The 19,369-nt window shown below is 39.2% G+C and overlaps 1 protein-coding gene across 1 annotated transcript in view; it reads right to left on the reverse strand.

Moving 5' to 3' along the window:
- Positions 1-2,192: 2,192 nt before the first annotated feature.
- The window catches only part of ADGRV1 (adhesion G protein-coupled receptor V1), a 293,458-nt gene continuing 276,281 nt past the window's right edge, over positions 2,193-19,369 (reverse strand). Inside the window, exons 88-90 of the mRNA XM_062605211.1 lie at positions 14,720-14,911; positions 13,881-14,058; positions 2,193-6,291 (exon numbers count right to left, since the gene is read on the reverse strand). Of these exons, the coding sequence (XP_062461195.1) occupies positions 6,173-6,291; positions 13,881-14,058; positions 14,720-14,911 (489 nt within the window). The 3' untranslated portion in view covers positions 2,193-6,172. The remainder of the gene's footprint in view (positions 6,292-13,880; positions 14,059-14,719; positions 14,912-19,369) is intronic.

Genomic DNA, 19,369 nt, shown 5'->3' on the forward strand with positions numbered 1-19,369 from the left:
CTCCTCACTGTCAGAGCGTGAGACTTGATGCTCACAGTGATGCACAGGGTAAGTGCTACTGAGGAACAATTAAACCATCAGTGTGTTACCAGCATTGTTCTCAGAATAAAGCCAAAACTCAGCACTGCACAGCTACTCAGAAGAAAATTAACTCTATCCTAGCTGAAACCAGGGCAGCCCCTTAGCCCTGTAAAACAAAATTTTCTTATTAAACCTGGCTCTCAAGATGAAAGAACCAAAAAGCTCTAGGCAACTGGTCCTTGGAGGAGGACTGCAGTGCTTGGCTCAGTGCCCAGAGCTGCCCAGAAAGCAGAGCAGCATGCTTATGGAAGCAGTACGAAGTGACTGGGTGATGGGAAACCAGAAAAAAAATAAGGCAATTAGCATTCAGAAGTTTTTCTTCTTTGCTTTTGATCTACAGCTGTGCTTTACATTTTTTTCTGCCAGAAGTACTACTGTCCCCTTCCATGGAACTGCCCAGAGCACATGTAAGGGATGGCAGAATCTATAGATGCTTTTATACAGTAGGCAGCTGATTGCAGCAGTGCTCACAAACTAGAGCCAGGTTTCAGACCCTCTGCAGCCCCACCAAATTCAAACTCATCTCTTAAACCTGGACACTAGCCTTATGATCAGAGTGGAGAGTTTCCACAGCCTGCACACAGCTGTGCCTCAGTGAAGTCAAGGTTTCAGCATTCACTGGGACATAAAACCTAAGAGAAACCACAAGGGAGCGTGCATGTCTCAAAACATGCAGAGAGTTCTGGTTAAAATGCCTATTCCAGCTTTATTAAATATATAACAGACAGTAGCTGGACACATGAATCACGTGGGTGGAGACATGACTGTGTTTTGCCATCCAAATAACCATAGTAGGTATAGCTCTGTGGATGGTCTCAAGCGGTTTTTGCTGGAGTAGGACATTACTTCTTAGGACTTTATCTAGCAGAAAGTATGTGGTGATTGCAGACCAACAAAGATTAAGAAGGAAACCAGTTCCTTCTTAAACAAGAGAAAAGCAGAAAGATCTTATGTGGTGTTATGTCCTTACAAAGGCCCAGCTGAGGAAAGAGGAGCACAAGCCTATTTGCTATTGAGGCAAATGCTATTAGAAGGAATAAGTGAATAAAAAGCCTCTTTGGGAAGGAATGTGGGCTTGCAGAAGTGACTGAGGTGTTGGACAAGCAGGAGATCAGGGAGAAGAGTCAGTCCTTCAGCACAAGAAATGCAGTCAGTAGAGTATTGTTAGATTGCTGCTGCAAAGGAGTGTTGAACACAATATCCATGGCATGGAGAACAGGTATGAACAGGACTCATTCTGGGGCTGAACACCAGAGGACAAGCCCCATTTGATCTTCTAGTGCAGATGATTGTGTGTTGCAGCAGAGGTGTTACCACCCTGCAGGAAGGACCACGATGCACACACTTGTTGAGGAGCAACTATCTTACTTTATGAGGATTCAACAAGGATTTTGAATTTACTCACTATCTGTTATTTTCCTGCCCTGTATTCTCCTGCCTTGCTCCAGTGTTCAGGATCTGTGGCTGTCCCAAAGAAAAATAAATATGTTCCTGCATGCATGTGGAGCAGATATCCATCTGGTTCTTGCCAGACAGGAAAATCTTTGTTTCTCTTCTTCCCCACCATGGAGAACAGACAGACCCAAGGCAGCAGCATCATGGTGTATAGAGAGGCTGCAGGTGGTGCATCACATGCTTGTGCATTGCAGGAGGCTGACAGCAAAGGCTGATTTCAGGCATCCCCTTTTCTTGCACCCTTGTTGGCAACTGTATATCCCTTGCCTGGATGCATGACTCTTTCCAGTTAGGAAACTGGGAAATCACATGCTTAGCTTCAGTTCAGGAATTGCAAAGCAGGAGCCAAGAAGTTTCCAGGGAAACCTGTTTCACAACCTGGACTGCAATGTTTTGGCTTCCAGATTGAAACTGAATTCATTTTATTATATTAAGTTCTTATGTCCTGCAATTATTTTCCTATCTGTGTGTACACAGTGACACATACCTGTGTTCCACACTACTTTGAGCCATCAACGTGTAGGCCAGATGCTGCTATTTACTCTGCATGAAGAGTAGAGCCACACTGAGGATGACAGCTTTTGGAAGTTATAGCATCAGTGCATAAAATCACTGTGCTCAGATTGGAGGTACTGCAGCACAGGAGTGACCTTCAAAGCCTACTTGCTGAGTTGGGGAAAATCCTGACAAAAATCTTTCCCTGCACTTTTGATGCCAGTCATTCCTATGAGATATTTTATGAGGGGTTTTGAGGCTACCATTTAGGCCAGTTTACACAACTGTCTTCTCAGATTCAGCACATCATTAGTACCAGGGATTTCATTCAATAATGTGTATTACGTTGCAATTATTTCCATGTATCTATTGCATACAAGAGTGTTATATTGTAATTATTTCAGTGTATTTATTGCATAGAAGATGATTTTGAATGTTCAAATGAAAAATGGATTTTTTTTCTGTGAAAATTAGCAGAATAACATATTGAATTGAGCAGATGAGCCTGAACTTGCATATTCTATTTTTCTTCATTACCTGTTACTGCCAGTAGAAGTAACAATTCTGAAGGAACAAATTCTGCTGCCAGCAAACTGGGCAGACATTCTGACTTCTTACTGGTTTGCACCAGCGCTGGTGAAGCAGAATCTACAATAGTAGGTTGGGGTGTACAGTACAGGCTGAGCTACAGTGAAATATGACTGAAGGCAGGATATGCCTGAACTTCAGCAATTTTCTAGTCAAACCTCTGCCTTATAAGTCATTTTACCATGATTTGATGTTGATCACATAGGCACTTTATTGCTGTAAAGCTCTCAATATGATTTAACCCTTTGCAGGTCAAAGATCTCACTGTGCAGTTCTCAGCAGCATGATGAATTTGCACATAGGATATTGGAGTACTAAGCATTTGCATGGTAGAGACAGAACAAGGGTATATTGGGGGTTTCAACTAGGTTCTAATGAAAAAACTCTGACTATTTCTACTCAAGTCCCTGACATGAACTGACTTATTTTGGATATGCACTAAGAAAAGTTAAATCAGAATCTTCCACAGTGGCTTTCTCTGAATCACCAAAAAAATGTCTGTTGAACTTAGCATTGTTCATCATTTGTGCACTTGAACATGAAGTAACTTCAGACATCTTTTAAAAAGTGATTCTAATTATGCTGGCATACAAGTGGCAATAAACTTCTGAAACCCATCCATTCATTTACATGATATATATACTGAAGTAGCTCTACCTGAAGCTTTTCTGGAAAAGGAGTCTCCTTCATGCAGAGATCTACCAAGTGTTACATCCATATTAATCACAGCTCCTTCTACCCTTCAAAACATGGGGAGAATGGCCTCTTGTGCAGGAACAATGGCTCCTTTTATAGGGAAAAAAACAGGCAGCAAGCTTCCTGGTGTTCTTCACTATAGGGGACCAAAGCAAAGTGCTGAATGAGTTAGTCACCTCAGCATGGCAGGCCCTGTGGTAGCACTTGGTTTGAAAACTATTTAGCTGTGGATTCATTCCTCTCACAGAAATTAAGAAATGTTTATACTCTTTATTGCATTTTAAATAATGCCTGAGACCAGGGAACTGCAGGAGGCATTCAGTCTGGTTAGGTTGAGTCCAGCCATCTGTAAAGGTACTTACTCCTCCTGTCCACATGTGGCTATTGGGCACATCTGCCCTGCTCCTGTCTCAGTCTTTTGACTGCTCAAGCAACAGCAAAAAGGAGCTGAGAGAGACCCCTGCTATTAAAACACTGAATTTCCTACAGACAAAGTATTTTCTTAAAAAAAAAATAATGTAATGTTCTAGAACAATAAAAAAATTCACCTCATTATCTTAAACCATGTGAGCACCACATAGAGATTTAAAACTCAACAAATGCTGGCAGCGGACCTCATCCTACCAATCTGCTCTGAAAATGCTGATGAATTTACAGTAAATCCCTAACAGGGCCAGTTGTGCAACTAGCTGAAGTGACACAAAGTATTAACATTTATGATGGTGAGTCAAAATCAAACAAACATCCTTCTTTTATAAGCTTTCTCACAGCAGGTAGTGGCATGTACTGCAACTAATGAAACATCTGTTACTGCCCTTACTCTCACAACTGAGCAAGTGTTGCAATCATTCCACAGGGCCAGGCTTCACGTTAGGGTTTTAGAGAAGAGTCAGATAAGAAGTAACAGCAATGGACAATGCTCACCTCTGTTCATTTAAGGGGAACGAAATAAAACAAAAAAAAAATTCTTCAAGAGCCAGGTTTCCTGTGTAGAAAACAAAAACAAATAGCACTATATTCCAAAGTGTCCCAAACTAATTTTAACTGCAGACTGAGACTTATTTCAATGATACTTGTACTTCATTTAGGTGCCCAGAAAGTCCTTTTTCAGCAGGTGTAGGTATAGGCAGAAAAGTGAATTATAAAATATGCTTAGATGGTTCACCTTTGTATAAAGCTGCCCACTGTGCTTCAGAGGCACTGCACACAATTTTAAAAGCTGTCCCTTCTGCACATGAGCGTTGGTCTCCCTGACTGCCCTGTGCTTCTCTATGTTGCCCACAGTGAAGCAAGGCTCATTCCCTTTCCTCCTCAGCCCCTGTAAGCTTTGCTATTAACCACAAAGACTTGACCCTCTTTTCTCTCTGTTTGCAGCATAAACAGAGTCAACAGAATTCCTGGCAAATTCCAAGAAACTGAAGACTCAATTCAGCAGAACATGTACTAATTAAATATAGACGTACTGTCATTTCCCATCAATTCAAATGGTACTTGAAAAGCACTTGTTTAAGTGCTCTGCTGACTAGAATTAGTTTTCTGTGTCTGTGAATGCTTTTGCAGCATTAGACCTTAAAGACTATGTCTGCTTTGGATACGAGTGATGATGGTAAGCTATACCAGCTATTAGAGAACTGGGACACAGAAGTAGGGTTTGTTTGTTGGTTTGTTTTTGGCTTGGCACTTTTTTTTTTTTTCCCAGCTCAACAAGTAATAAGATACAGCAAAATTTGTATCAAACTATAGCAAAATTCATGGGGAGATTTCCATAAGAAGTTTTCTTCTAAAGGGAAAGGGTGCTGCTCAGAGCTTGCCTGGCATTAAGCCTTGAGGCAGGTTCCTGAAGAAGGTATGAAAGGCTTACGTTCTCATTGACTGTATTTCTATATTATGCTCATAAACGTTCAGAGGAAAATTCCCTTGGCCTTCTACTTTAATGTGTTTTCATTCCAGAGTGTCTGTGCAGAAGCAGAGTTAATGATTCCTACAAGATCAGCCTGCTTCCCCCTCTCAGGTCTGAAATGCTTCCTCTGTGTATATATTTTTTGCTCATTTATAACCCCAGATTACTGATCTAACTCGTTTGTAATGCAATACTTGTACCCTTCAGTCAGAAAAGGGATATCTGTGTGGCACACAGAGAGATTATTAGAAAATTAAACTCCCTGGAATTCCTCCTTACTTGTGACTGTGAGAAAAGTGAGAGGTTTAATGTTATGAAACCAGCAAGGTAAGGCAGTCAACAGTATGCCAGTGGTTTCACTCTTGTCCCTCATCTCCCCTCTGTTTCTTTCAGATCACTGCATATTTTATCATGTCACAATTTCAAATTTCAAGCTCTCTGGCTCAAGACCCTGTCTTTATTTGAATTTGTAAATTTCACAGATTTGGGTACTCAAAAAAACAGTGAGATCAGTTCAGTTTAGGAAACTTTGAGCAACTGTGTAACTAAAAAGCTTTCCATCATGTTTGCATCATCTTCCAGCTGTATATTTCAGCAAGCAGAAATAACAAAGTTGTTTGTATCAAACGGACTATTGTTTTTATTAATCAGTGTTATACATAAAGGTTAATAAAAAAAGCTACAGTTTGAAATATGCCATCTAGCTACAAGATACAAATCTAGGCTAATTGCTGTGGTATCTATTGATGCTCAGCCACTGTAAAAAAGTTACAGTTTATTTTCTGATGTACAAAACCTCAAGCAAACATTCCTTGTTAAATGCTCAGTAAAGCTCACAGCATTCTACTACGCAGTTTCATATATAGTGTTTTAGTGCAAAAGGAAGTACAAATATAAAAATACTGAGGCTTGAATTAAAAAAAAAAAAAGACAAAAGAACCCAAGCAAGCTGTGGAGTTAGAGGTGGGTGTCTGCTATGGGTATTCTTCTAAGCTCTACGATCTGGGAGTTAGCCATGCTGCCACCATCCTGGCTGCCATGACAAGATTCATTATCGCTGACACTCAGACCTGCACCTGAAACAGCAAAACAAAGAAAACAAATTAAAAAAAAAAAGTGAGAATGAAATCCCGATGCCGAAATGGTGACAGTGTGTCCTGCTCTGCTCTATTCTGGTTGTTGACATACTACTCCCTACCCCACAACAATGTGGCAAGCTTCTTCTTACTAGCCTATAGTTCTGAATCCACAGATTGTAACATTATCTGACATAGTCTTGTACCATCCAGATACACTTTTTCATAATTCCACTGTCAGTCTCTGTCTCAGTAAATGGTACAATAGCTATTCAAAGGTTGTCTTGAAATCACAAAAGCATAAATCAAGGCCTGGCTTAGGCTGGGTTCATGATCTGGCTGTTACAGTCTGGTATTTCCAAGGACTTCTTCATGAAAAATTGATTTTTAATGAAACAATTTCCCTGTTAAACTATAATTCCAGTTGGTTTAATAGGATTGCAATTTCAACATGAAAAAAGACACTGACTAAATATTCCTAAACCCACATTTGGCATAGGCTGGTGTATTGTGTTTTTCTTCTGCTGTGAGAGAATACTAGATTTTGGCCCATGGAAACTTCCAAAACATGTCTGGAAGAGACCTCAGGCCACCTCCTCCATCCTTCTGTCACAGGAGTTCTGCTAGCTTGTTGCTTCCTTGTTCTTCTGTGGAGGCTGGGGTTTATTTGTGGGGGGAGTTTCAAGTTAAATAACATGTAGATACATAATTCTGCACCAGATTTTATGAAGTATGTACTTTTTCAGACTACTTTTTCAAAGAATATCAGTTGCAACCATAAACTTTAATGCATTTTCAGCTTCTCTCTTTGAGTTGTAGAGCAAATCCTAAAAAATACATGGGTATTATTAGGGTTTAGTGCATCTAGGCTTTAAATTTCTTGAGAAGTACACACCAGTGTGATTAGGCATGGTGATTTCAAGACAAATTTCAGGTCTAGGGAGATGTCACTTACAAATGACTAGGTAAGTTGTTGATGTCATTTCTGTAAGGTCAAAACCCTGAAAGAGCAATTAAATTTGGCTTGTGTAGCTTATTCATTTTTATCTATCTAATATGCCTTACACATAAAATATAAACGATTGAAACATGAGTACAATAGAGAAGATAAATCGAACTGCTGTATTTACCATTTAGGGATAGAAGAACAAGGTAATAACCTTGAAGCAAATACTTTGAATAAAGAAACAAAACAAACTTCTTATAGAGCATCATTAACATTGGAATTTGCTCAAAACATTTATTTAGGCTGAAGAAGGTACAAATTTCAAAGTGGGAAAAAATACATTACTGAAAAATATTTAAAGTCAGATCATATAAACATGATCATTCTGGGTTCAGATTTCAAGGTGAACACTGACTGATGGGATTAGTAAAACATTTGTCTTACCGGTGGTTATACTGCAGTTATTGAGGTGGAGCTTTCTTAAAGAATCTCATGCTGGTCATTATAAAAAGAAAGATACAGATGCTGGTCTAATATGCTATTACATACAGCATATGTATGTATATTCTTTAATGTCATTTACATACTCGCTTTGTGCAAAGTAAGAGGAGATTTTCTTTGTTACAGAGGTTCTTATTAGGAACTTGTTAAACCACTGAAGTGGGCTACTCTGGGTTTACAAGGGCCTTGTTCTGCTGCTGATACAAAGGCAAGCTACGTAAGTGCTGATCCTTTTTAGGAATGAGAGCTGAAATGTAACCAGGATACCAGCTTACCAAACAGCTGGCAGACTGAGAAGGGTACAACAGTTTATATGATGGAGTTTCATAGAGCTCATTGGCCAGTCTTGTTCTCAAATTATTAACTCAATTTAAACTTAATCTGATCACAAAAAGCATGTAGTCTCCTGGAGACGTTAGCACTGGATGGTAGCTACGTACACAGCAGGAGTATTACTTTTCCCCGATTTATGAAGAAACTATTTTAAGAAAAAGACGCAGGAAAATGAGGCCTTTCTTCCCTTCTTTTTGCATCAAAGGACTAGTTAGAAACCGGAAAGTTCTCTTATCTCACTTTGCAAACCCAGCAAGATCCCCCCAGTGACATCTACTGGTGGAAGGATTTCATGCGAGCATTCCTACACGCCCCTGAACTCCAGCTGTTAACATTTGTTTGCTCAGATATATCTCAAACTTTCACTAAAACATTTTAAGGATTTTGTAATTACTGTACTCAGATCTCTGGGGAGACTTTATTTTGTAAACACTTCCATCTTGCTCTCTGAATCAATCGTTTATATTTTATGTGTAAGGCATATTGGATAAAAAAGAATAAGCTACATGAGCCAAATTTAATTGCACTTTCAGAGTTTTGACCTTACAGAAATGACATCAACAGACATCCAGACTTCTATTAATGAAGTTCAGACTGGACAAAAAAATGCTTCTTGGATATTATTCAGTCACGTTCAATGGACAACAAGTAGAATATTTGTGAGTGTTCACAAATGAGAAGTTGAATGAGGATGCAAACTGTCTACTTTCCCTTCCTTTTTTTGAAGGTGAGCCCTTCAAAATGAAAATAACACAGGTTGATAAGGCAGAGCACGAATCTGGTACTTTGCTGCTGTCTACAATTTATCTGCCTTGTGACTGACCATCTCCAGGATGTTGCGCTGAAAACCTTCCAAAATTTGAAATTTCAAATGTTTCTTCTAGTTCAGGGTGCCCAGAATGAGATGCTTAATTTTTAAATGAGATTCCCAGTGTTCAAAAATACTGACTTTGGAACCCTAGCTAAATTAGACTGAAAACTATGAGTCGGTTTATATAGCATCATTACTGTAATAGCTGCATTTGTGTGTGGGAAGGGTAATTTACACAGTAGATTTTCCCAGGTTTTCTCCATGTAGAATATTTATTTAGGATTTATTCATGTATGACTCTATTAAACGCAAAAATACACTGAGATGTGGATATAGCAGTATCCTCCATTAATACTATTTAATGTATATTTGAAAAATACCATGTGTTAGGCTGGTATTTTCCACTCTAACCCATAAATATCTCCACAAACATCTTCCTACAAGGGTGGGCCACTAGTCAGTAGTGGAGGGGTTCAGACTTCTCCAAAGGCTTTGTTGCGTCTTCCATTCACATCTCACCCAAAGGAATGAATTGGTTCAGTTTTGTGCATCAAAGAGGAAGGGAGGAGAGGAGCATCTGTAGTAGATGAGAATATGGATGGAAGCTCAGAGACCAGTAAAGCTAGTGTGCATTTATGGTATTTATGCTTTGGAGCAAAGCTGATGGACTGAAGCTGAATCTGCTTTGGGACAGATTCCATCTACTTTTATTCTGTTGGCTGTGTTTTTAACTCCCCAGATCTAACCAGAGTCCTTCGGGAATTCTGTTATATTGGACTTTATCCTTAATGATGGTAATATGCAACTCGGTGACAATCTGGAAGGTAATGGTCTTATTAAAGTGTCTATCAATACAAACCTTGCACAAGAAATTTGAAGAAAAATGAGATCTAGTCCAAAATGACAGCACTTTTGAAGATAATTAGCACAATTAACAAAAAATTTTTATTAACTAGTTGACCTCAGTACAAGCTAAGCGTTTGATTCATTAAAAAAGCCATAAATTAAATGTAATAAAATGAATAATTTAAGGTAAATTAAAAAATGTAAATAAAAATTTTTTTATTTTAGATAATACATATGTTTATATAATTTATATTTTATTTTTATTTAAGCACATAAAATAGACAGGATATCCCTAAATTATTTTTTCCTACCATAATTGTTCTATAATTTCCTCACATAAACTGCATTTGAGCTGGCTGGCCTCCCAGAAGATATCCACAGTATAAGAGATGAGGTGGTATAGTGGGCATAGTGAATCCTAACTATGTATTTCTGTATAACATGAACATATTAGATGGAAAGGAATAACTAAGTGATTAGGCATTCAGAGGCTATGACTTTATCATAGAAGAAGTCCAGCTTTTGGATTGCACCAAACAAAAAATTAACTGGCCATGTGATGCAAAGTTTGCAGAAAACTAGCATAAAAGCTGTCTAAGAAACAGCACACTGTTGTCCACCTAATTTGCTAGTAAAGCAGTTGCATGCCTTCATCTGACCCAGTCCATATTTCAGGTTAATCTGTAATTAGGCCCAGGATTAATGATTATGGAACCAAGGGCTAAGTGCACAGTTCTACAGCACGTTTCTTTAGCAATAAGGCCAAGTGTGCCAACGTATCTATTTGTAGAGCTGTGCTGCAAACTGCAAGCTCCTAAATCATTGCAAGTTAAAGTTGTGCTGTGCGGGTTTGTCTGATTTTCTTTAATTTACATCAATCATCCTTCACTCCTACTGCTGAAAGTGGTCAGCTGCAGTGCAAGGGTGAGGCAGGAGGAGAGGAATGGGATTTTAGTTCTGTGGTGGGCTATACCCTCATTCTCACTGATCCTGGCTGCCAGATTAAACCCTGTGGTTACAAAGAGTGAGCATAAAGTAACCTTGAGACAGCTCCAAACTATGTACTCAGAAAGAACAGATGAAGTGCAAAGAGGCATAAAGACATTTTTGCATATTCCTCTGCTAATCAGTGTTGATCCTCAGCCAACCTTCAGAGTAGGAGCTAAGGCTGAGTTTGGTTACAGATTGATAGTTTTAGGGAACAACAGATAGTAGAGCTTTCTGCTTCTGTTAATCAGAGGTAAACTCAAGAATTAGCAGAGCAAGTGTTTCTCTTCTTCCTCTATAGGCCAAAGACACAACATTTAGGAGTGACAAAAACAGCTCATGTGGTGCAAAGTACCTTTCCCCTGCTCTCCCAGGGGCTTGTCTACTTCAGATAAGGAATTCTGAGCCTGCTGAAATAAAGCTTGGTCCAAAAAGGTTGAGAAGCGCTACTTAACAGCAAATGACAGACAAAAGCAAGGCAGCAAAAAGGCATCTCAGCTGCTCATACATTTTAGCCTGTTTAGAGGAGAAGTGCTTGTCTTCCAGTTGCTGATGACCACTGCTTCCTTAGAGCTGGAGCTGGGTCTCAAAGGGCATTAAGCAAATGAAGAGTGAGACAGAGGGGAAGAGGAAGGAGAGGGAGAGGAAGAGGGAGAGGAAAAGCCCTAACCTGACTTGTTGCAGTTTCATACAAGCATGGGTAAAGATGCAAGGGAGGAAGAAGAAATGTGCTGCCAGGAGGGACCAGGAGACAGGTTCCTTTCAATGCCTGCTAGATTAATGGCATCACAGAATTCCCAACAGACCGAAGCTCAGCGAATACTTTTGCAGAATAAGCCTGTACTGCCAAACAGAGGAGAAATCCCACTTTCATTGTTCCCAAGCACCTTGACTCCTTGGCCATGCACTGTACTAGACTGAAGAGCAAAAATAGTAACACAAATATGATTTTTAGTTGCAGATAAGCTCATGGTTTTTGGTTTAAAGTATGTGTTAAGCTGCAGCTTGTACGTAAGGCAATTGCTGATAAGCATTTACTTTGGTAGTTTAAGATACTCTAACCTCAACACTGCCTCTTCAGTTTGGCTTGTTCAAATGTTGCTTGAGGGGCTGGAACCAGATGGAACAACTAGTTTGGCTTAGAAATCATCTTATTTTGCTGCTCCAATGCTTCTGGGGACACAGTTCGGGCAAATAAATCTATGTTGGGGCAAAATGGCCAGGTGCTACTTGAATCTATAATGCAAACAAAAGTATTTTTCCCCAACTGTGACCTAAAATCTCTGCTTCAAACCACACTAATACAAAAGATTCATAAGAACAAATGTTAATGAACAATAAAATATTAATAAAGACGACAATAATAAAATTCAGGCAAAATAATCAAAAGCAAAAAAGTTGTAGACTTACTGTCTTAGAAGGTCTGAAAACAAATTAACTAAGGGTGGAGCTTGAAGATTTATTAAAATATCATGAAATGATAAATTGTGATGGATTACATTAACCACAAGTTTTAACTACTGCTGTTGCCTAGCTTGCTCTTCGTGATTTAAGACTCATTCTTCCACAGTGTGTAGAGTTTACTGCTGAAAACAGGCCAACTGATGTTAACTGAACTGCTTAAGAAGTTAACATTGTGTGCAATGGTGGGAGTGTTAGATATGAATGGGTTCATATCTTACTACCTGTGAATTATCTGGTTTCCTTCAAATTATTCAGGAAATAGTAACAAAGTAAAAGCTACCTTCTTAGGTACTTAGAAAAAAAGGTTTGCAATTCTAAGCTTGTGCACCTACATTTGAGAGTTTTGACCAAATCTTTAAATAAATAACAAAGTAGAAGTAGTCTGCAGAACATGCAGGAAAATTGATGGGTATAATACAATCTTTATAAAAATTCATATTTCTTAGCAGTAAACCAGTTATTAATAAATCAATTATATTCCTAATTAGAAGAGTTTTCTGCAATGGAAATTGGCTTAAAGGATAAACTATTATGAATATACTAAATAAAGCTATCCCTTCATTAGCAGCATTCACAGTTTTCCAACTAGCTTGACTGCTTTCTTTGGTGTCACTGAAGCCAACAAACTTCTTAAATTATTGGTGCCAGCGTACCTAACCTGCTATTGTCACCAGTACCTTGCTGCTGTCTCTTGTGAGGCTCAATGGTATCCTCAGAGATCATTCAGGCGACCTCCTACTACCAAGCCTGTCTATTTGTATTTCAGCCAGTGCCTAAAGGTCAGCTTGGGTTAGCATCTGCCAGGTCTTATCAGCCGGCGCTCCTCTGCCTTTGTGGTCATCTTATCAGATATCCCCATGTTGACCTATCTTTGACCCAGGTGTCACTTCATTTCTTCTGCCTGTGGCCACATCTTGGCCATCTATTTATATCACTATTCAAATAACCTTAAGATTTCTTGGTGGAGTGGGTGAGAAGGCAGAAAAGCAATATATAATTGAGGGCAAAACCTGGGATTTTGAAGACTTGAACTCTAAGGGTATTGAGGGTAATCCGATTACAAACGTTTTGTTTTGCAGGCATAGTTTGAATGACCTGGAGTGGTCTCCTCTGTTTCTGTTCTCCAGCAGCATAGCGAGGCCATCACAGTTGGCTCTTGTGTTTGGGCAAAAATCTGTCTTGTTTATCTTTCAAGTGTGCCCCATTTTTCAGGACCAACTGTATTTCATGTAAATATTTTGTCTTACACTTCCAGGGAGAATCAGTATTTATGAAGTTATGCTGTTTCCCATAGATATACATATATAAAAAATAAAGATAGGCATTGTATGTACCCTGTATGTCAATGTGAATAAGAAACGAAAAGAAGACAATACAGCCAGTGTCTGAAAGTAGCAAGATAGCCATTTAAGCACTTGTGAGAAAATGTCAGAGCCTCCAATCTGCTGCTACTTTCTGTAGGTATGCTTGTCTTCATGATTCAAAATGCATTTTTACAGCCCATTTCTCTGTTATTTTAGATAGCTCTCACAGTATTTGTCATGGAATAGCATTCCAAGGCAAAACAATTTTACTTCAGATTTTCACTGCCAATCAAATTCCATTAATGGATCTCATTAATTGGATCTCATGGCACAATGACACCACTAAGGTGAAAAACAGCAAAACAACCTTTAAGGAACAAGGAGGAGAGTCACCCACCAGTCTTTAAAGCAAATATTAGGTCATCAAACTCCTGTGATTCCTCATCAGCAACCAATGAGCTGACACTAAATCCTCCAGAAGGGTGGAAAACATTGCCATTTTGCGGACTTTGTTTAAAGGCAGCACTAGCCTGACCAGCAGGCTGCAAGGATGCCCTCTCCCAATCTGCAGGCACCTGCAAAGTTTAAAAAGACACAGAAATGCAGTAATCATCAAAACTACAGTATAGAAATTGGAAACTATGACTAGAGCCAAACTCAAGACCATGAGATTTTGAAAACAGCTATTCTGTCACTTCTATAAGAAACAGGTAGCTTTTTTAAAAAATAAACAATATATTTTATATATATATATCCCAACTACATGTCATTTAACTTTGCTTTTATTATGCCTCTCTTCTCTTCTCGTTCTCTCTTCCATTCCAGTTTATTCTAATTTTATTCTATTCTATTAAATTTTCCATATACTTTGCACAGCATGACTTTGAAAAATTTAAACTCACCTAAGGCCTATAGTAAGTGGAAAGAGTTAACTTGATATATTGATATTTCATGATTCACTTCTGAAAACTTTAACCAGCCTTTATAACAAACTGAAGACTTAAGTAGAAAAAGAGAAATTCTCTAGATGTGATTTACTAGGGAATTGTAAATTCCAAGAATATCACCATAGCTAAAGATAACAATTTTTATGGTAAAAAACTTAAAAAATCCCCCTCCCCAAAGCCAACCTAAAATGACTAGCAACTTATTCCTGTCTATTACACTTCAGTACTGCCACTTAAAATATCTAGGTATATTTTAATACACAAGGTAATGACTACGGAGCACTGTTACCTCTTCCATAGCACTGATGAGGTTCTGAGTGGACTTGCTGATCTCTCCACCTGCAGCCGGCAGGCCACTGCCATGTGTGAAAAAAGCTGACGCCGGTGTTGTATGCCCATTCATATCTACAGAATAACTTGCTTTCACAGGACAGCAAAGTTGGTTGTGCAGTATAAAATATACCACAAAGACATAAAGACCCTGAAACAGAGAGAGAAAAAGAACATCAGCATTTGAAATGCAGGGAGCTTAGGTCAGAGTTTGAACACAGTCATGGCAAGGTCCTATATACTGTAGCAGATGCTTTCCCTTACACCAGCAGTCTGTGCTTCAAAGGGCTGTAGCCTATAGAAATTCTATGAAAAATAAGAGAAGATGCACTGCCTATCAAAAATCTGGAAGCTAAAAGTTGATATCCTGATGACTCTAGCTAAACACATACACACACACACAACCACAAAACCAACCAAAAAGTCATTGAAACTGATTATTTGGTTGAAGCCACACAGTTGCAAAGCAAAGCCAAGATCCCAAGAACAACAAAACCATCTTGAATTTCACAGTTGTCATAATAGTGAAAATGTGGTCAAGGGCTGCCTTTACAATAGGATTTGGCAGCTCTCACCTAGCCACAGTTCCTTATTTCCTTACTAACCTGCTGGCTTTTTGCGTTCTTGCCCCAATTTCAATCTCGTGCAAGCTTCACTGCTGCCGTCACAGACACCAAGTTGCAGCTGTAAATTAGATTCTCCATGATATTGACAAATTCAGCACTGCCTTTCACTTGTGATCACTACAAAGGCTCTGAGATATGCTTCTGCAGTTCTCCTTTAAAACTTGTTAATTTTGACCTTCAGACTTAGCCAAGAACAGTATTATAACCATGTCTTTTGTTTGCAAAGAAACCCAGTGACTGAACTTCTGAGTATGAAATCTGACTTTCTCAAATTCTTAAGTTACATTGAGGGAAAATAATCCATTTCAACTGACAAATCAACCAGGTAAATAGTTACTAAAGGGGTTAACCAAAAAAGTACAGAAGGCAGCTTCTGGATTCTTCCTGATTGCTGAAATACAATTACATTTGCAATGTATTTTGTATTTCCTATTGTCTTCAAGACCCCTGAAACCAATTGTACTAAACAAAAGAATTTATGGGAAAGGTACCCATTGGCATGAAAGTAATAACTGCTATTATAAATAGAAAATAGTTTCATCTGATTATATTTATGAATTCCTCATGGAAGGAATTTTGAAAATATATGGAGACTGCAAATAACCAAGAGGTACGTTCATTTCCATCCCTATAAAAAAGGCAACAGCACTTTATGATCTACAGATTCATAATTTCTAATGCCAAAATGATATGGCAAAAATGCCTGGTCCAAAGTGACACAGAAGTTAAAAGGATTTCAATCTCATCTGGTCAAATACTGGAAATAACCCTCATGCAGTTTCTAAAAAGCCACATGTGCATTCTTTTCTTTAACAGCAAAAGAGCAAACAAAAGTGGAGAACCAACTATTTTCCAGATTATTGTTTTTTGCCATAAGGACCCAGGCAGTTAAGCAACAGAGCTCTCTGTGATACATGTAAGTAAATACATTCCAAAAATCTGATGCAAACACATATTCCACTTAAGAAACACTAAAGAGGAACCAAAATGTCTTTTCATTCTATAAACAAATCCAAGGACTCTGATGTAGGTCAAGCATAATGGGACCAGAAAATGGATTTCTTTTTATTTGTTTAATGGATATGAAAAGTATAAAAAACCCAAGAAGGACAGATAACAGTGACCACACTGAATTCAGAGCAGTTTCTGGCATTTTGGTCTCTGAGGACAAAGCCACAAAAGCTGCAGGCTTGCTTCAGGTGGTTTTATATTTAAAAACCCCTCCAACATTAGCTGACAATACTGCACAACCCTGTCTTTCAGAGTCACTGGTATGTGATGATCATGATTATGTCATTGTCCTGAGCAGCCCCCCGTGTGGGAACTCACTCTTCTAGAACAAATAAACATGGAGTAAAGTACCAGAATTCTCTCCTTAACCCAGCCTGATCTAATTGTGTGGTTTGGACAGTGTTTAAGGAACTGTTGCTGTACCAGAACCACAGATAGGCATGTCGACACCTCAGGCATCCTCACTGCTACTTCTTCCTGCTTCTGCTCTTTGCTATCATCCAGAGACACAGACCCATGTTCTGGGCAGCAGGAGCCAGCACCCCTGAGATACACTGCTTCCTGTGACACTCCTGCTGCAGCCCTCGTTTTCTCGAGGCTGAGAATGAACTTCAGTATGAGAAGTTTAAAGAACTCCCATGTACTGATGCAGACAGGTGATGAGGCAGCTCCTCTGGCCCTCCTATAACAAGCACACTGACTCGGGGATTATCTGACTGTGTAAGCTAGGAGGAAGCAGAGGCTGAGTTAGCTAACAGAAAAAAAAAAACCAAACCAACCTGTTTTACTTCTCCAACTCTTGCGAAACATTAGGGCAATGCCTTATAAACTGAAGTTTAAACCTAGCAAACCCCAATACTCCTAAGCACTATACATTTATACAGATACTGTGTTGCTGGGTAGATTTCTTGTTTAGACAAACAATGAAACCTTCTTTGACCTATATTCCTATTCAAATCTTGACACTCAAGAAGATATACTTTGTAGAGGTGATTTCCTGTGTGGTTTTATTTGAAGTATCAAAAGACATTTGTGGTCTTATTCTCCCTGTGTCTTTATTAGAAACCGCTGCTATTGAATTTTGAGAAATCAAAACAAGGCAAATGGCCCTGCCCAAACCACACCGAGGTCTAAGGATAAAAGACATGAAGATACCATGGATCAAGTCATGGGAACAGATTGCCCAGAGAAGCTGTGGCTGCCCCATCCCTGGCAGTGTTCAAGGCCAAGTTGGACGGGGCTTGGAGCAACCTGGTCTAGTGGAAGGTGTCCGTGCCTGTGGCAGGGTCTTGGAACTGGGTGCACTTTAAGACCCATTCCAACCCAAACCAGTCTGGGATTCTATGATTCTATGATATGATCTGTGCTTATTTTAGTACCAGCAAGTACCAGGCTATTTACTCTGAAGGAACACAGGCAAGATGCAGATACTTGGGTTGTGTCAGTGCAACCACAGCTTTCAGTCTCAGTGCTTTTTTCAAAAGCACTAGTTTGAGAATTGACTTGAACCTCATCACACTTTTGACACCCATTATGTTCTTTGTCTTTTTCACGGCAACCTTTAATACTGTAAAAATCATCTTAAAGTACCATGAAAATAAGGCTGTTGGCATTGTAACATGTTTCACTGTGTTTATCATATAAACAACTTAGGCCAAGTTGGCACCAGTTTGCTTTTTCGGAGACACACAGACATTGTCTTTGCCAGCTGGACCCAGTATGAAATGCAGAGAACAGTAGAATAGTCAAGTTCTGTTGACACATCTACCAGTCTTGCAGGATGTTCAGAGAAGAAACTTACTCCAAAGGGACCAAAAGAAGATAGGTCTGGGTGTGGACATTAGCTAACATCAGCAGTGACATCTCTGTTAAAAATGTGGTAAATACAGACTTTGTATTCTTAAGAAGTTTGCATTAAAAAAAAAGAAAAAAAGCCTCAAAACAACTAAACTCCCAAAACCCAAACCCCAAAACTTCAGCCTAGTACCAATACCCTCTGCTGTTGCATAGAGATTCAGAGCCATCTTCATTAGCACATAAGCATGTACAAGGAAGCCAAAAGAAACTATTGATCTCAGAGTGAAACAACTGCTAACCTCAGAGCTTGACCTGGGCCCTAAGGAAGAAGATTGAACAACTAAGCTGAAGAACTATGACTCTAGAGGATGTAACTATTATATTAGCTAACTTCTGTAAACTACGCCCACAGGGCTACTTAGAAAACATTCAATCCTGTGTCATTTATGGTTACATGATGGTAGTATTAATACAGTGTCACAGTAAAAGATAAGAGGAAAAAGTGTTACTAACACATTTCTCATACAGGAAGATGAAAACTACTTCAAGCAGACAATCAGGCTGTCCCAAAGGAGGGAGCACAGACAGGCAACTTACAGTTCTTCTCAGATGTGGTGACTGTCTGAAAAATGTTTACAAGATATTGTCACTAAAGACTGCTGGTAATTTTACCAATATATACTGATGGAAGACAATTAAGCTTCTGTTATTTCACCTCAGCAAGCTGGCCTATACGTCTGATCTTTTGCAGAGTTATGTCAGGGGAAAAAATGCCCAGAAAAAACACAGCTTCAACAGTCTGAAGGAAAGCTCACATGCAAAAGAGTCCACTGTGACCTTTTCAGCTACTGAGGTGGGAACAGCCTCAATGCTGCTGTAAATTATACCGATACATCAGCAATCCTCTTTCAGATTTTCGATGGATACTTGACCAACCTGATTGATTGACTTTAACTGGTCCCATGGATAAGGGGAGAGTGGTCAGTAACAGCTGCTGTGAGTTTTGCAAGTCTTTCAGCAGGTCTCCCACAGCATGTGGGTACCCAAGCTAGAACATTGTCGTCTAGATGGGTAGAGCACCAGATGGGTAAGAAATTGAACAAGTGAAGGGCCACCAAGATGGTCAGGGGCTCAAGCACATACCCTGTTAGGACAGGCAGAAGGAATTGGGCTTT

The sequence above is a fragment of the Pezoporus occidentalis genome, unplaced genomic scaffold, assembly GCF_034315485.1.
Source record: "Pezoporus occidentalis ecotype Australia unplaced genomic scaffold, CSIRO_AGI_Poc_V1 ctg90, whole genome shotgun sequence".
NCBI classification, from domain to species: domain Eukaryota; kingdom Metazoa; phylum Chordata; class Aves; order Psittaciformes; family Psittacidae; genus Pezoporus; species Pezoporus occidentalis.